The sequence below is a fragment of the Pagrus pagrus genome, assembly GCF_965226575.1.
Source record: "Pagrus pagrus genome assembly, chromosome: 21".
Classification (NCBI taxonomy): Eukaryota; Metazoa; Chordata; class Actinopteri; order Spariformes; family Sparidae; genus Pagrus; species Pagrus pagrus.
This window is the reverse complement of record NC_140208.1, coordinates 16,607,326-16,625,631: the sequence shown is the minus strand read 5'-3', so window position 1 is coordinate 16,625,631 and position 18,306 is coordinate 16,607,326. Positions and strand designations below refer to the sequence as shown.

At 42.4% G+C, this 18,306-nt stretch overlaps 1 protein-coding gene across 2 annotated transcripts in view; it reads right to left on the bottom strand.

The window, feature by feature from the left end:
• trrap (transformation/transcription domain-associated protein) overlaps window positions 1–18,306 on the bottom strand; it is a 79,551-nt gene that overhangs the window by 60,083 nt on the left and 1,162 nt on the right. For both annotated transcript variants that reach the window (XM_084341897.1, XM_084341898.1), the window contains exons 3-31: window positions 17,832–17,881; window positions 17,438–17,548; window positions 17,097–17,201; window positions 16,835–16,918; window positions 16,091–16,147; window positions 15,849–15,974; window positions 15,261–15,338; window positions 14,785–14,873; window positions 14,194–14,290; window positions 13,371–13,509; window positions 12,655–12,733; window positions 11,859–12,093; window positions 11,415–11,751; window positions 11,186–11,283; window positions 10,811–11,005; window positions 10,475–10,666; window positions 10,219–10,384; window positions 9,876–10,132; window positions 8,909–9,109; window positions 7,553–7,704; window positions 5,536–5,735; window positions 5,093–5,310; window positions 4,630–4,827; window positions 4,187–4,447; window positions 3,801–3,962; window positions 3,448–3,544; window positions 3,074–3,195; window positions 1,318–1,488; window positions 789–857 (exon numbers count right to left, since the gene is read on the bottom strand). In XM_084341897.1, coding sequence (XP_084198023.1) covers window positions 789–857; window positions 1,318–1,488; window positions 3,074–3,195; window positions 3,448–3,544; window positions 3,801–3,962; window positions 4,187–4,447; window positions 4,630–4,827; window positions 5,093–5,310; window positions 5,536–5,735; window positions 7,553–7,704; window positions 8,909–9,109; window positions 9,876–10,132; window positions 10,219–10,384; window positions 10,475–10,666; window positions 10,811–11,005; window positions 11,186–11,283; window positions 11,415–11,751; window positions 11,859–12,093; window positions 12,655–12,733; window positions 13,371–13,509; window positions 14,194–14,290; window positions 14,785–14,873; window positions 15,261–15,338; window positions 15,849–15,974; window positions 16,091–16,147; window positions 16,835–16,918; window positions 17,097–17,201; window positions 17,438–17,548; window positions 17,832–17,881 — 4,346 coding nt within the window. The remainder of the gene's footprint in view (window positions 1–788; window positions 858–1,317; window positions 1,489–3,073; window positions 3,196–3,447; window positions 3,545–3,800; window positions 3,963–4,186; window positions 4,448–4,629; window positions 4,828–5,092; window positions 5,311–5,535; window positions 5,736–7,552; window positions 7,705–8,908; window positions 9,110–9,875; window positions 10,133–10,218; window positions 10,385–10,474; window positions 10,667–10,810; window positions 11,006–11,185; window positions 11,284–11,414; window positions 11,752–11,858; window positions 12,094–12,654; window positions 12,734–13,370; window positions 13,510–14,193; window positions 14,291–14,784; window positions 14,874–15,260; window positions 15,339–15,848; window positions 15,975–16,090; window positions 16,148–16,834; window positions 16,919–17,096; window positions 17,202–17,437; window positions 17,549–17,831; window positions 17,882–18,306) is intronic.

Sequence of the window (18,306 nt, the reverse complement as noted above, 5' to 3'; positions counted from 1 at the left end):
CGAAGCCCTCTTGCTTGCCTACATGTCTTCAGACGATCCTGCTCAGCCCTGTTCCATCCTTCCTTCTCCTCTTTTTGTCTTGATCAGGCTAAGCTAATTCACCCCATGACCCTGGCTTTATTGTCACTGCCAGCCTTGCTGTCAACAACCACAAAGAGCACAAGTTGGAGGGTGGGGAAGACAAAGGGCTAATTTGCATCTAATTAAACGAACCATTTTGAGATGAGGCAGGATGAACTCGCATAAAGAGAAGGCAGGAAAAAGTGGACATTATTTCTATGAGGGAGAGGCAGCTGTTTTTTTCCCCCCCTCTCCTTCCTCTCTCTCACCTTTTCTCTGCCTTTACAAGGTTATCTGTCGGGGAGATAATGAGGAGACGCAGCGCTGGGCCCACCACCGCCTGCCTGGCGCCTAATTAATCATTGATTGTAATATGGCCACTCACAACTCATCTGGGAGGAGTCCACATTGAGGAGGTGTTGACTATATGTGACTGTGGCTTTGTGTGTTTGAGGGGCAATTTCTCTGTCCCTTCATTGAGTGCTGTTTGGTTTAGGCAGGACATCAACTAAACAAAAAAAAAAAAGGATTCCAGTCATCGGCTGTATTGAGCTGCTCCTGTAGGTCTGACTGCTTCTATATTGCATCGAAACAAGATTTCTAGAAAAAGTAACTAAAAGACACAGGGTACATCTACATGATATGCATGATGGAAGCTTTACAATTGTATTGAATGTCTCAGTGCTGTGAGGTGTGTGTATGGGACTGTCTGAACTGTGTATACTTACACTGCCGTCACTGCGCTGGCCTCCCTTGTGTGTTATTACAACCACCTCCATCCACTTCCTCAGGTGTTGCTGAGAAAGACAAAGAGAGACAAGATTGAGATTCAATAGGTACCAGATGGCACCAACACAGACCTAACATTCACTGGAGATTCAGGGAATATATTCTTAACACAGTTTCAACCAAAAACAAAATATCTGCTGCAAAGCTTTTTTTTATAATATCCTTTTAGTATAATTAGCGAGTAGTTGCTAATTCTAAAGAGAAATGGCATACATAACTTCTATCATACTTATATTTGGCCTTCAAAAATTACTTAAAACAGCCTTATTAGATTACATCTGCAGTATATTCAGTAGAATATTCAAAATGTAACCTACTCAAGTATTAAGATACTGTAAAAGAATCTATCATTTAAAGCCTAGCACTGTTAAAAGCTTTGGTGGTCATGTTCTCCACATTGATGCCACGATTAACTGTTGATGTTGTGCGATGAGGAGGAGGTGGAGGACAGAATCTGTAATTTCTCACCATCATCTGATCACAGAACTTGTCATTGAAGGAGTTGGGGAAAAGACGTGTGACAGAGGTCAGGCGGTTCACCACGTTGAGCGTCAAGCTGCGGTAGTCACCCAGCATCATCAGCAGGGGGCGCATGTGTGTGTGGATCTGGTCGACCTCGATAGTCGCACCTTCCAGGAACTAAAACACAGAGCAGGGAAACATTATTTTTAATTCCATGAGGTTTAATCAACTCTTTAAAGCTCTGATGCTGTCAAAAATTCAAAGTATTTTTCAGATGTTTGGCCAGATATTTTTCCCACAATGCATTAAACCAAATCATTTTAATTTCGCTTTCACAAATCATTTGGTCTCGACGTGAGACCTGGCCTTGTCGTGTTTTCTAGCCCCATGAACTGCTCTCGCTAGCCCCTGTATCTCCATTAAGGAACTAAGGCCACTCAAATGAGGGCATGACCAGCCATAACCAAGCACACTTGCCAACACCAAACACTGATGACGCACACCCACACCCTCACACAGTCGGGAGGGAATGATGCATGGCAGCCACATTCATTTTCCTCTCAGTGCTGAGAACAAACACTCCATCCTGTATCGATCGGGCCATGGCAACGCTCATTAGTGGTAGCAGGGCAGAGATGAAAGAATGGAGAGAGAAGAGAATGGCGAGGCAAAAAAATAAAAAATAAAAAATCACAGGATAGTGAAAAGGAGTGACGGTGGCAAAGACAGAAAATGAAGGACACAGAAATGGAGGGAAAAAGAGTTTTGGATAGATGGATAGAGGCGAAGATTGTATGGATACTTTGATAAATAGAGGCCGGGATGGTTCAGGGAGAGTGTGATAAAGCAGAGGGAGGTCCATATGAAGATAACTGGGTGGGGAAACTGTATGAGGGGAAGATTAACAAAGGACTTTTCAGATGGCAAATGACATGAGTGATGCAGATAAAAGACTAATGAAGGCGGAAGGAGGAGAACCAGGAAAACAAGATAATAAAACACTATACTTAGAAAACAAAACAAGCATAACAAAACATAACATAGCGAAAGTACAAATAATACAAATGGATAAATTAGGAGGAGAGAGCATAAGGGTGACACAGTCGAAGGCAATTTCAAAGGTGTAGAAAATGTGGTTTTAGAAAGGATTTAAAGGGTGCCACCAAAATCACTAGTCTGATCTTGGGTTGACTGCTTCATAGTTTAAGGGCACAGTCTTTAATCCAGATTTAGAAAGGTCAGGTCTGTGGGTCTGTGTTTTCTGCTCAAAGGGAATTGCAGCTGAAGTAAGTGATATCACAAAGGTCTGGGCTTTCTAAGTAATCGATAAACTCTTGAAATTAATTCCAAATCAATTCAGAAACAAACCGGGCACCAATGTTAAGACGCCTAGATAGGAGGGAAATAAATGGCAGTGTTGCCCTGTGACAAATGTCTTGCAACAGGTGGTAAAGATTGTGGATTCCAAAATCCACAGCTTTGGGTTTACAGATTTAAACCATAAAAAAGCCAAAGAGTAAAATTTTCTCTCAGCATATTCAATACCATTTTCTATCATGGTGTTGTATATGCTTATAATAGCTTTTGAAAATATGAGAAAAGTGTCTATAACAAAAACGGATGCATCATACTTAAAGATGATGGGTTTGAGGGCTGAAACTAATTTCAGATGTAACATTTCCTGTAAGTCATAACATCATTTGAAAAATTAAACAAACCAATCACAAAGCAACAAGAAAAGGACGAGAGCTGTTGCACTGACCTTCCTCATACATGCCTCGCCAGCTTCCTGGAGTTCATTGTTGGTGGAGTTGAGGGCTTTAAACAGGGCAGCAATGATCTTCTCTCTGGACTGTGGCAAGTAATTACAGGCTGCCAGGGCATCTGAACAGAAAAGAAACATTTAACTTCTGACAAGTGAATTCAGTTTTAAATGCCTATAAATTAACATTACTAACATAACACACTGAGGTAAAACAAAGATAAGAGCGAAAAAATATGGTCAACAACATATTAATAACAGTTTATGTATTTAGCTTCATCCAGATTGACTTGCTTTGAACACAAAACACTAGTAGCAATTGAAAAATTCCATAATACATGGGACCAATATCAGGTTCAGCAGAGCCTACTCACTGAGAGCAGCGATGCGGAGTGGAACCAGAGAGGGGAGGCTCTTGTAACAGGGCAGCTTCATCAGAGCAGCATCCTCGGCCTCACACAGGTTCAACAGCTGGAGAGGGAGGAAACGCATGCAAAAGGTTACATTGATCGAAGAATTATGTCATTTAAGAATATTTTTTGTGTGTGTGTGTGTGGTGGTGGTGGGGGGGAACGCTTACAGTGTGCTTCAAGGTGTTTGTATAAATAGTCATAAATCAATAACATATATAAGATGAACATGACATAAATAATTAAAAAGGGCAATTTGGAGAAGTAGATCTTGAGTATGTGACTGATGTAATTAATGACTTCGGCATCTTACATACCTCTGTGTAGAAGACCTTATGCTCCATGACATTGAGGTCCATTGTAAAGAGACGGGGCTGCAGGGTGGTGCAGAAGGTGTTGCCCTCCATCAAGCCGATCTGGGCATTGGCAGGCTGGTGGCGGAGCAGGTGTTTCTTGGGGGGAACCATATCTTGCAATACCTGAAGTGAAAAAAACCCACAGAAAACAATAAATTAATGTAGATTAAAAGACATTTTCTGTTTGACTCTCAAGTTAAATTTCAAAATTGATACACTCTCAGAAGGCATCAGTCCAGGGTGTTCAGACACGGTCCTTGATTGTAGCTTATTTTGTGTTTAAACTAAATAGACAGGTGCATTTCACAGAAAATCCCAAACTACCACGGCATTCAGTCCTTGTTTACCTCTTTGTGTGGTTCCATGATGACAGTAACACTCTTGCCAGTGACGTGGGCCAGCACCTGGAGGGAGTGCATGGCCTGCTTTCTGACGGTCGAGTTGGGGGAGGTGACCTCTCGGACAAGGTCGTGTGTGACCATGTGGAAAGACTTGTCCTGGGCAGCCAGCAGCTCCTCTGTCTTTTCTTCATCTTTCAGTGGAGTGGCACAGCGTACTAGCAGCTGCTCCAGAGTGGTCTTGGCCATGGCTACCGCTCCATTTGACACCTTATGAAAATCAATAAGGTAGTTAGTACAATGCCACTGCAGTGAGAGTACAGTGGTGCGACACAAGAAGAAAGTTGGAAACAGCGTGTGAAAACAAAAGTCGACAACACATAGCAGGTAAATCATCTACTCCTTTTTATAATATTTGCTAAATGTTAGATTATTCAGTCACTTCCTCTTACCTCTCCAGTGAGGTCCATCATGACAAAGAGCAGGGCCTTCAGAAAGGTGAGCTGGTTCTGTAGCACCCAGATCAGAGGAAGTCTCTCCATCAGGAACTTGATGGACACCACACCACCAAGCTTGGCGTACCAGGCCTGCTCATAGCAGCAGGCGCACAGACGCTCCACAATGTAGGAGAACAAGGGCAGCTGGCACGCCTGAGGAAGTAGGCAAGGGCTGAGATGATTTACTGATTTAACAACTATAAACATATGAAAACATACATCATACACATTGAAGAATAATTATAAAACAACAAAAACCCTTCAATTTGATTAAAGGTGTATCAGATCAAACTTCATTATGTAAATTCGAGTAATCAGTCATTCAGAGTAGTTGTGCCTGAGTGTTGAGCGAAATCATTTCCTTAAGATATATTCACAAATATCTGAGCCTTCCAATACCCTCCTCTCAGCGACTTACCCTCTCCTTGGAGCCAAGGATGATGCTGGCCACGTCAAAGATGACAGCCAGGGCCACTTCCCCAATCTTACACAGCTCCTTCTCCTCGTAGGCCATGCAGATAGCAATGGCGTCGATCAGAACCAGTGGATCCATGCCCTTTGAGCCGTTCTCCTCACTGTGGAACATGGCTGTACTTGGCTGGCTGCCCAGCTGGTAGGATGGCAGCAGGAACGGACCTGGGATAAAGGAGGCGGACAAGAGGAGAGGAGTTTTGTGTGAAATATTTTCTTATGTTGTGTTAAAGGAAAATGAAACAGGCAGAATTTTAATAAAAGCAGAGAAAGGACTGAAGTGGAAAGTGACTGATTTTTTCTTGTGCAGCTGGGAATGCATACCAATGCCAGCGTTTAACAGAAAGCTAATATTAGACATAGAGAATACAAAGAGAACTAGTCCCTCACCACACTGCTGAGCCACAGCGACCATGGTGTAATGGCGAATCAGGCTGGCCACGAAGGGCAGCGCGCTGGGCCTCAGGTCCTTTATCACAGCAGACATGAAGGCCCCAGTCAGGGCCTGTTCAAAAGTTCTGCGGGCGGGCGTGTCTTGTGCTTTGTAGCGGTGAGAGATGATGACATTGGGGATCCACTTCTCTGTGAAGCTAATTGGAGAGAAAGCAACACAATGAATTAAGAAATCACATACTAACAAGGACAATATGTTTACATGCGTCATGTGGCACAGAACCTTTATTTAAGCTAAAAAATTTGCGTTCAGCCTGATTGCTCAATATTTAAAATTAAGATCCAAGTCCACTGCCTGTCTGCGGTCCCTGAACCTGAAACTCTGCGTCTTTGTCCTTCAATTTTCCTCTCCCCGTAGCTCCTTCTGCCTTTCTATTCCTCTGCCTCCCTGTTTGTCCCCTGTTGGTATTTTTGTTATTTACTGCAGCTGAAGGCAACTGGGCCATGGTGTGATTGAGCAGCTGTTTTCTCCATGCTTGAGCTTGTGTTTTATAATGCCACACGCCAGGGGCAGACCTGATGGATCGCTTCATTTCATTATTGCCATTTAAAAGACTACTCTTTGAAGGAGGAGAGAGTAGAAGTCGGTGGAGGGATTGAGGAGGGGTGAGTGTCGAACGTGACGGGCGGAGAAAGTTGGGGGTGGCTGGCATTGTTGATAAAAAGTCGGATCAAATGCCCCTCACTGATTCAGGGGCCTGCCACCCTAAAGCTGCTCCATTCTCCCCACTTGGCATTTCATGATTTGCTCTATGTATCTTGTTCTTTTAAAAGTGAAAGGCTGTACTCACAGTGACAAAATACTGAGGCAAGAGAGAAGGTTTGATGGAGATGACAGGAGGCAGAGAGAGAGAAAAAAGAGGAGACAAAATCTTCCAAGAGAGAGGGCACTGCGAATCAACGAGGGGAAGCAGCAGGTGCAGGCCCCCTGATCATAACTGACACACTTCATTATCCTCGCAGAAACGTGTGCATGGACGTATCCATGTGTGTTAGTGTGGAATGACAGGAGCGTAAGGGGCATGGTGTAGCGTAAACAGACAGGGGAAAGTCAATTAGCCCCTGCCCGGGGATCAATGATGGTAATGCGACTAACCCACCCGACAACCAACCCCCCTTCCTGTTTGTCTGTTCATGTATGTGTCTCCGCCTCGCAGTGAGGCCTGCCAGAGGGTGGAGGGGGGAGGCTGCGCGTTTGTAATTAGCAAGTCTTGCTCTTGAGACAGAATTGATGAGGCAGTGTGTGGTGGGGAGGCTGGTGAAGACGTGACGTGAAAGAGCGAGAGCAGGGGATGTCTGCAGGTGGTGGGACGATTTACATAGAGATGGTGAGGAAAGCAGTGGGCAGGGTGGAGGTCGAGGTCAAGGTGAAGTCAGTCTAGTAAAGGTTAAAGAGGAGGGATAATTGATAGGAGACCTGGCTGTGTATGGACTCAAAGCTAAATGCAAGTGAGCACCTCCTGTCATTTTTGTTGACAACCTAAGGCTAGGTGATATGGCCTTAAATAATACAGCAATATCTTTTATACTGCAATATTTTAACACAATATCTTTACTTTTTCTCAAGTATGATTTTTGTGTACTTTTTACAACACTGGCTAAGTTGAGGAAATTACATCACTTTCTGTAATATAGCCTTTAAAACCAGGAAGAGACAACACTTCTCCCCCATCGCAATAATCAAAATCTAACACAATATATAATCTCATATCACGTTACCAATATAAGATTGATATATTGCCCAGCCCTACATAGAAATACACTGAATATGTCCAGAATAACAAGTCAATCAAAATATCAGGCCATGGTGGCTTAATTTATCCTACTAAAAGCTCATACTCTAATTTAGTATTCAATCCTGCTTTACAACGGAAATAACAAACAATTAATTGTAAATAAATTCCACAAAAACCACAATACCAAGGCAAAAATCAAACCCAGAATGTTGACTTACTTGGGATGAGACAGAAGCTGGTAGAGAGCGTGCTTATTGTCATCCAGACTGGTCATGGCGACCAGGAAACACTTAATGACCTCCCAGGCCTGTCGTCTGTAGTAGGGCTCTGTGTTGGCACTCTTCAGGCAGTCCAGCGCCGTCTCTATGGCCTTGGAGGGAACACACAATACAAATCTTCCTTCAAAATCTTCACCTTGTTATATTCAGAAATGACAATGTTGCAAAAACGTCAATATTCCTCAATAATTCACTTGGCAATTATATTGCGATATACATATGTGTGATTCATTTTCGGTAACACAGGGCGCCATCTGGCCAAGCAAAGGTCATTAGGATGTCTACATTATGGGCTGACAACCCAGAGCAGCCAGGCACTTAAAAAGGGAGAAAATGAACTAATTAACGCCACTCAGAACAGAGGGGAGAAGATAAAAAGGATGCAAGAATAGACTGAGAGGAGAGATGAGGGCAGCAGAATTGAATTGTAGACCTGTCAGTGTATTTGGATGGCAGATTCTGACGCCATTACCAGTACTTGGATAAGAAATTGAAGGGAAGGTTCTTATGCAAACTTATGAGAAAACACAGCTTTCTACTTGAGCCTGTTAAGAGTACAGGCTGCCTGCAAAATATTTCTGAAGTGGTCAGTAAAAAAAATAACAAGATTCGAGAGGTAAAATACTTGAAAGGTAAAAGTAGTTCAAATTCAAATTCATGTGAGTATTTTTACATGATGTACCACCTTGGAGAGAGTCAAGTTATTCAGATCGATGTTATTTGATCTCACCATCTACCCTACAGCACTCTCTCAATGTGCCAACTAACAGTGTGGCTGTGCCACGAGCCGGCTACAGATTCATGCCTTCAGCCTGTGCATGGGGGTGTGCAGCATTTGTGAGATTGTGTGAGAGAGTCTGTGCGGGCTGCCTGCGCCTGTGATGATGGCAAACACACAGAATAGCCAGAAAGAAGGAGCAGCCATTAGTGAGAGTAAATAATGCCGTCATGGTGGCCCACACTAGATTGATGATTACTGACTGGGATGAGGAGGAGAAGCAGGAGATGAATTTAATTACCTGGAGGACACACACATCTCCTCACTCAGTCTCTCTCTCTCACACACACAACCCCCTGACAAGGATATATTGCTCTCAGTGGGGCACAATAATGAGGAATATCAAACTCTTTACTTTTATTTCCTTGTTTCTAAAATTGAAATACAAAAGGTGAAAAGGGAGAGAATGATTGACTGAGTGAATCATCAATAAACTTTCCTCCTCAGAGTTCTGCAAACAACTTAAAATTGAGAGCACAAAGCACACATTCACTACAATATTAACAGTGTAGTCCTACCTTCTCCATTGGTAGCTGTATGGACGCCTTGCAGTCAGTGAATTCGGACTTGATGCTAGGTCCCTGCACCTCAGTCACCACGTAATGCAGCCTCTGAGACTCCTTCAGCATCTTCCTGTTGCTGCCACCAAACTTTCCCAACACCCTGTAGGCTACATGAGAGATGCTCTCGGCGGGGTTACGGAGGGTACGCCACAGGGCCTGCAGCACAGGAAGAGAAGGAGGTAAATTATAAGCATTGGCGTTGATAGGAAATATAGAAGCAGGTAATTAAACTGTGTTGCTTCTTTATTGGATCCCCATTAGCTTCCACAAAGTTGTTGCTTGTCTTCCTGGGATCCATATCAACAACCACAACAAATACTAATTAAAAGAGCGCAGTATCAATAAAAAGTAGAACTTCAGTGTATTCAAAGATTAAGCAAAAGCAAAAACAAACAAGGTACCAATAACATCTTTGAAAGTTTGCTCATTCTAGTTTAAAAAGGTCCAGTGTGTAGGGTTTAGTGGCATCTTGTGGTGAGGTTGCAGATTTCAACCAACTGAATAAAATCTTACACACTGGACCTCTGTTTGATGAAGTTTGTTCCAGGTAGAAGAACCTCAAGTTTGTCATTTGAGTTTTTACAACCTGCACTTCATTGAAATTGAACAAGTGCAAGGAAAAAGGCTAAAAGTCCCTGTAGGTAGATACTGTATACTGATAGCATTGCAGTAATAATCTATTTATAACTATCTATCCTTACTATAGTGTAGAGCTGTGTAAGTGATCCTAGTTCAGTGTTTTGTCTGCAGATACTGCCATGTCCATTGTCGACCACTAGAGGGGACAAATGCGAAGTAATATTGAGAGAATTGTCTAATGAATGGATATGAATGAGATGTTTTTTGGATCTGCCAAGCAGCTCAGTAAGAATTGAACTGGGTGGCTCAAGTATTGGTCATGATGATAAGAACAACTCCCCACCTGCATGAGTTCTGCCCTGACAGGCTGAATGTGGTCGTAGAGGAAGTCAGGCTGGAGGTTGTCCACACACAGCTCCAGGGTGCGAAGGCCCTGGCTGACCAGAGTCTGAGAGCCATTGAGGGCGGACACCAGCGGATCCATCAGCATGGGTAGGTAGGGCAGCAAGGAGCTCAGACGCACTGGCACTGTCAAGCACAGCTCCACAAATAAATCCTTCATGTGCTGCTTGTGAAGGCCACTCTGGAGCATGTTCAGACCTGATAGCATGGAAAGGGGAGATTGGACATAAGAAGAGAACAAAGTATTACCTTGTCACAGTTCATGATGTGGTGTAAGGCTTTACCTTGCAACAGGTTAGGCAGAAGGGGTAGGAACTCCTGGTAGAGCAGGTCATGGCTGCCTCCACCAATGGAGCGGAAGAGAGCCCGGAGAAGCAGGAAGTAGTTGTAGGGTTCCTTAGCTGACTGAGCCAGCTCCATCGAGCTGTTCACAATCTTGTGGAGGTGTGGCTGGGGAAACAGGGACAGGCATATCAGTAAAGAGCCACAAAGATAAAGAAAGAAAGAGCCTCACAAAAAGACACAGAAACACCTGCTTACCTTGAGCATCTGCTCATTCTCAGCAGCGAATAGTGACACTGAGCCAAAGACTAGTTTGAAGAGCTTGAGGTAAAGGTTTGAGAGCTCAACATTGGAACCCATCTCTGGTAGTCTCTCAAGAAGATACTCCACTAAGATGGTGGCAAATAGAGCCGATGTTGACAGGTTGGCCAGGAAAGAATTTGCCACAATCTGAGGAAAGAAAAGAAGAAATTTAAGTCAAGCACGAGTGATGAATTACATCTGAAGGTCTTTTTGTTGGAACAGTGTATGTATTGACTGAGATATTACAAAGCTAATGATGCATTTTTTGTCTCTATGCAAGACAGCATGTACCTGCAGTGCATAGTTCTTGGATATCCTCTCCACCATGTACGGCACGGTTGTCTGAAAAATCTCCTTGAATGTGAGGGGGTTCATCATAGTGAAGACCCCAGCAAAGTGCTCCAGAACCTCTTTCTCCTCCTTCATGCGTACAGTCTGACAGTTGGCCACCCTAATGTAAGTCTGCTGGTTATTGGCAACCTGTACCTGGTCAGGAGAAAAATGAGCTGTTAAAGTGGGCTGATTTGGATTTACATAAAAGGATTCATCAGAGCCATGCCCTCCTGCCATATGCTTATTTGTTAGGGATTTTATATGTGCTTTCTACTCCAAAAGACTTGCAAAAAATTACAACACTGACAGTAAAGTCAAGATCTTTGGCTGTACCTGGTAGATGTCCAAGGCCTGCATGGCGTATTTGACCAACTTAATGTAGATTTGTGTCTCTTTTGGCTGAAGCTGCTTGTTAGGAATGAACTGAGCCTCTGGAAAAAAGTTAAAAAACAAGAAAATAAGACATGCAAGTCCAAATCAAACAGTCACTGATTGATATGTGGTTACATGCAGACACCTAGCTAGATGCTTGGTTGCTGAGCATGAATCTGTGGCCACTCACCTCCAGGGGCCTTACAAGAGGTGATGCCCCATGTAATTGTTTTCACGCCGCACACCAGAGTCTTGACTAAGCTTCGGCAGTCAGACACCTGAAACGTCTGCTTGTCTTCCTTTTCACCAGGTCGGTCAAAAGACGTTGCTGGGGGTGGAGGCGCCGCGGGAACGGGTGTTGGAGGAGCGGGAGGGGGAATGGCCGGGGTGGTGGAGGGAGTGGGTGTGGCTGGTACGCCGGGTAATGCTCCTGGGTCAACCACACCCATTTCTGACTGGGGCTTGCACTTCTTGAAGATGGAGACAAGCTGGTAGCGTGCAATGGTGTGAAACTTGAGCACGAACACCTGATTTATAGGAGAAATAGGGAAAATTCAACTCAATATTTCCTAATCAATATGTATGAAATATAAAACAGTGTCTTTTCTATCGATCCAAGCTCTGTGCTGCTCACCTCTAGCATCCTCATTAGGATGTCCCGCCCGTTGCCGTTCTCCTGCTCGGACTTTGAGCGGATGCAGTCTACCAGGTTGAGCAGCAGCTTGCAGGACATGGTCTGGATGTTACTGGGAAGCGACTCATCATCAATGTTCTTAGCAAAGAGCTGTACAGCTAAGGATAAATCTGTCAGGGGCAAGTTCTGACGAACATGGTGCACCAGGTCTGCTAATGTGCTGTAGGCCAAGGGTCTGGAAAGAAAGAGAAACACTTTACTATGGCATCTGCAGCAGAATTATAACCATGTTTCATGACTTTTAGTAGTCAGAAACCAGCATTTACTAAAAGTTAGAAAAAAAAATTGTAATCAGGAAAGCAAAGTCATAAAAAGCTTTTCTGATATGATAAGTAGCTTTGAGAGGGAGACAGAGAGAGAGAGAAGATGAACTAATGAGTGATGCTAATAGTCCTGCCAGTTCTCAGCCAACTGCCTTGTTTCCTATGTCGTACTAATGCAAAATGACAGCTATTTTGTTGGTGAGGTGTGCTAGTTGGCATGTGAAGAGGGTCAACGAGGTATTGAAATCGACCTAAGGGAGGATGTGCGGGCAGCCTGCCCTCTGGAGATGCTTCTGTACATGACAACTTGACAGTGCGATCTGTGGTGCAGTGTTGGGAGTCAGCTTCCCCCTGTATTTCGACAGCATCAAAAACTGCCTGATTAATATGCTAGGACACTTAACATGCACCTGGCTGAGAAATCAACAACAACACAAAGGAGATCAAATGATTGTGCACACACACAAACTCACCTAAGAGTCTCCCGAGCGGTGTAACCAGAACCAATGAGGATGGCTTCATCAAAAAGTTTGTCCATGCAAGGTATAAACTCTGAAACACAAAAGGATATACTTTCATGGCATGATTTTAGGTGTGACCCATGATAGAAATGTTTGTTTTATTGCATAAAATAACAATAATAAACATAATAACTATCACTGCCCCTTTCCCTGTTTTGGCAGCAAGAGCATAACTGCCACTCAAACACCTAATTGTGGTTAGATAGTTTCATCAGTTTTCTGCAACTCCACAATGTCAAATGAGAAGAATCGGTGGAAATGGATTGAGCCGCAGAAGTAACTCACAGCATAATGCAGAAAATGATCCAAAATGTGCATCGGTGTCACAAGATTTCACTGATGGCTGGTTGAGCTTTTATTCCATTTCAGTCAGTCTCACTTTTCACTGCTCAGCCACCAAATCAAAATGAGGTTCTACAGCGCAGTCTGACAGCTAATAAAAATGTTACTTCAGAAGTGCGAAATGTGAAAAATGAAGAGTGACTTGGCAAGGATCTGCGCTGCTAATGTTTTGACCAGGAAGAACACATCACACTACAATTAGCCTGAAAGTTTCTTCAACTTTTACTGAGGAAAAAAAAGCATGAAATCTTCTCACTTTCCTCTTTCACATTAGGTTATATGCATTTATGTGGTGTGTGTGTGTCCATTTGTGAGTGTGTACGTACGGCTACGCAGGTCAGTCGTGAGGATGTGCTTGGCTGCGATGAGCAATTCCTTGCGGAGGTGAGCGGTCTCAGAGGGGCAGTTGGACAGCAGCTGCAGCATACCCTTTACCATCTGCTGAGAGTACTTCCCTACCAGGTCCTGATAGGACAGACACACACATATAACTTATGATTAAAGGCACAATTTTGATTTAAAATTGCAGTATGGAGGCAAGCTAGTTCCTGCAAAAACATTTATTATACAAGTAAATACCAAATGCAAGCCAAATATTTGAACCATGATTCAATGTTTTTTAAAATATCTTTTAATTCAATTTGTATAATTTAACAGTAAACTAAATTCCTCCTAATAGAAGGCCTTTTTATGGTATTATCAGTGTTCTTGGATGTTTGCACCAATTGTCTGAGGTTTTATTTTCTTACTCTGTTCCTGATAATGTGTGCGCACAGTCAGTGAAGTTTCAGAAGACACTATTTGTGCCATTCGTTTTGTTCAATGTGGAAAAATTTAAGTAGATATAAAGTCTTAATTTAAGTTTTCAAAGTGTCTTTTATATCTTTATTTCTCCCCAGCTTCGGTGCCTTCATATCAGCGAGCACATTATGTTACACTCTGCTTCCTGCCAATCACCTGACACCTGCAAGAATAAATGATATCAACAATCCTACAAAACAGGACTAGTGAGAAAAGCAATCCTATGATGCAAGTAAAAGGGCTCTAACTATAAATGGCATTTTTTTTTTCCTGTGAGGAAGAATGACTCATTAAATCTATTGACTGACAGTGGAAACTGATGCAACACAGTCATCAAAACGGGTTTACCTGGTAGATTCTGATGATGTAGGCTAGAAATGACAGAGTCTTGATCTGCGCGGCAATGAAGTCTGCATACAACTCCTTGTTATAAAGCTTGTGTTGCCTGCAAAGGAAACAGCAAAATTGAAAGACATTAATGATGCTGATTACCTGCAGTAGGTGGCAATTACATAGGTTGAAGTTAAGGGTCCACGCATGGGACTCAATTCTATGCACATCAGGGAGAAACTTTCTCTATACCTACCAGGGACTGCCGAGGTATTTCTTCTAAATTAACTCCGCTCCATTTCCGTCCTGTTCGGAATGCTTAACACAACCCTCTTCCTACCCCAAGAGGTTTCACCTCCCGCTAAGCCAATTTCTACAATTTTAACATCCCCAAATGGATTCAAACTCCAGCTTTGGCAGGCAAAGTGCCGAGCAACACCATCAACAAACTTCGCGCAGGAGAAGAAGAAAAAAAAAAAATTCTCCTAAACGTGCCCGAGCTCATTTCTAGGGCTGTAAAACGAAATGTGTTAAAGGCACGCTAAACCTCTTATCTGATCTCACAAAAATAAGCCTGCATGGACACACACATACACAGATGCATCTTACCTGGCCTGCGGAGACACCTGGAGCATGATGGTGTTCATGATGAGGGGTACAAACTCTGACACCACGTTGTGAATGTTCAGCTTATATAGCTGAGGGCACAGAACATAGATACAATCTTACTTAATAATAAAAAAATAAAAAAACTCATTTAAAAACACACACATTATTACAGCTGAAGTGATTCATTCCCAAACCCCATGGTAATATGCCAAAACTTCCATGACTCCAATTATCTCAAAATGCAGATGAGTCAATTCAGTTAGCGGTGTCAAAATCTTTCAAGTAAATGGAAACTTAATTTCCATCCCTAAAGAGGAAGTATATTTCACTCTAAACTTTTTAATTCAGTCATTTTAATGTTTTTCCTTTGCAGTTTTTAAGACAAAAAGAAGATAACCCATTTCACTTATCTCTTTTCCACCAAGTGTTACAGCATGATGGATATAGTAAGAGAAGATAAGGAGTATGTCACTAACCTGATACATCAGCACCACTATGATAGGCAGCTCTGCAAGCACCTTGAGAGACAAAGACCCCCGTGGGATGATGGTGTGCTAGAGGCAGAAACAAAGTGAGAAACATTAGGAGGATGACTGATGTAACCGAATGATGTAAATGCTGGACACTTGCCACACCCGTCTACCACTAAAGCCATTTACTCTGGAGAAGTGGACTGGTTTACACATTCCTCTATAAAATGTCTCAGTTGTAAGACTTTCTCAATTTGTAAGATCATGTCCTCAGTCTTCGTAAAATGACGACAAAAAGCTTTAAGGAAAATAATCTTTGAGAAACTGGCAGTCAATGGTCCCTCATGAAACAGATTCAGTGCAACATCATGGCCAACTTACAAATGGCATGTCTAATACAACTTTAAGTTTGGAAATGTTTTGCTCTAAGAGAGCGTAATTTGCATTTAATGCACTTTCTATTTTAATTCAAGTGAGGTGTTGTGTCCTGTCAGTGTGCCAATAAGGAACACTACTACCATCCAGTGGTTACAGACAGTACTGTAAAAGTTTGCAGTGGAGATATCAACTCCCAAAAAATGTTGGTTAGCTCACTGTTCGTGTTTCGCTGTCTTCCCTCTCAGGTGCAGTCTTAACCAACACAGATGTGATCATCCCGACCATTTCTGGGGAGGGAACCGTGTTCTCTGCAATCACCTGCGGGTTCTCAAAGTACCTGGCCTGGTGGGAGCAGAAGGAGACTGGTTATCGGAAACACAGGCACAGGTAAAAAGGTATACAAACAGAAATACTTCTTCATGGAAAGGCAAGCCAACTGCTGTGGAAGCTGTACTTACAACAACTTTCGGAAGGTCTTTGTAAATCTGCTTCACAAAGTCCAGAAAATGATGAATCTGAGAAGAGAGGATTAAGACAAATATGTTAATCCAAGACTTCATGAAAATGTTCCTTTTCTTTTATAAGGAACAACTGGAAACCAATTATTCTTTAATGCCTTAATGTTGTATTTGGCCTGCTTAAGCAAAGGAGAAAAACAACAGTCCTCTTTAGTATTATATACATAGTGCTGCCCCTACTGTTTGTTACTCAGGTCTTGGTCAACAAACAATGTTAGCCGGGTTTTTTTTGGCCATTGTTTACAATATAGAACAAGGTATTAAGGGCCATCCACACCAAGAACTATCACTCTAAACTATAACTATAATATCAATAATGCTTTGAACATCCACAGAGAATAACGCTAACATTCTGTATTACAATAACAGAGAAACAAGAAGGATATGTTTTACGAAATTCTTCAAAGAGAGGAATAAGGAAAATCCAAAGCTCTTTTATGACAGTTGTTGTCTTTTGAAGCTAAATTTAATTTATACTTCTGTATGAGTCAACTTAGATTACCCTGGGCATCGTCAAAGAAGACATCAGTAAAGACAAACAACGATAAAAGATGCAAGTCTGCAGTCATCAGCACAGGTACCAAATTGACAGATTTTCTGACAATTATTCAGCTAAGAATTTCTTAAATTGAGGATAGCACAATCAGTCCCCCCCCCCAAAAGTAATAATTCTGAGCTTCTCACCTCTTGAGAGATTGGAGGCCGGAACTGTTTGTGCAGCTCGATAATGATGCGAAGGCATATCAGCACATTTTCCTCACTTTCAATCTGTGGGGGAAAAAAGCACGACTGTAAAATCACCACACAAACAGCTCCTGTATGTGGAATAAATTAATAAATGTTATTATTATTATCATTATCATTATTACTACTGTTGTTAGTATTATTATTATTATCTAAAATTATAAACCGTAAATGTTCTGTTTTAAGAGAACAGGACTCGTACCTCCAGGAAGCGAAACATCACTGACAGGATGTTCTTTGTGTGTGGACGAAGGTGTTCATTTGTTGGAATGCGGTGGATGATTTCCAGCACTAGTTTCCTCAGTTGCTGAAAGAGTGGACAACATTATAAATCCAAGAATCCAGCTTTGCATACACCATTTTATATGATCCAGTGATGCTCACTCATTTCAGGAAATGTGTTGCAATGAAGTTCGGTGACTGGTTTACCATAAATAACTTTCAAAATCACCAATACAAAGTTGTTGCTGTTGTTGGACCTTGACTAGACAGAAATTTGTGAGTGTAGGAAGACAACCAAAGCCCTTGTTCTTAGCCACACACCTGTGTAGGTTTTTCTTGAAGGAATTGCACTTCTCCATCCTGAAGAAACGTGAGGAAGCGAGGGATGATGTGCTCCAGGAAGGTGGAGTACTGAGGCGACGATGTCACATTCTGAAATTGACAAGCCCAAGACATGTTAAGTCATGTAGTAACTCAGCATATCCTGCAAGCATGTTTCTGTGCAAAGTTTTTCTTCACTGCTGAAAGCTTACTTCACTGTATGAAAACAGAGACAGTATTGTCCCCTGGGTTCAGTAACAACTCAAAAGATTCCTAGAGAATCACACTTTTGGGGACTCTATAAAACTTCTCAAAATCCATCATAATCCATCAGCAGAGACAAAGAAAATGAACGCCCTCCATCACACACACTGTGAGCATTCATCAAACTTACCTCAAAGTTCTCGCTGACCTCCTGCATCATCTTCAGCTTAGTTTCATCGGCTGGAAGTTGAAGGACAGAATGTCGCCATTAATCAAACGTGCTAATGATACAGTTCCACTTTTCATGGCCACCACCATGTGCTCGGCAGGGGCTTTCAGATCTTATCAGTTTTACTTTCAGCGTCCAGTTTGATCAAAAGGTACATTTAGAAACGCACTCACACTTCAACACACACACACACAGGCACTCTCCCAGACACACGTACCTTTGACTGGACTAAAGCATATCGCTCTCATCACATCGCCAATGCTGAGCACAGGTGCCCCATCTAAACCATCATTTACTTTGCTGACACTAAGCTGAAAAAGGTTCAATGAAATGACAAGGTGTGTATGTAAATATATTGAGAAGTTTGAGAAATGTGTTCTTAGAAATGCTACCTTTAATTGGTCAAATCCAAACAAGAAATATTAAAACACCCTTT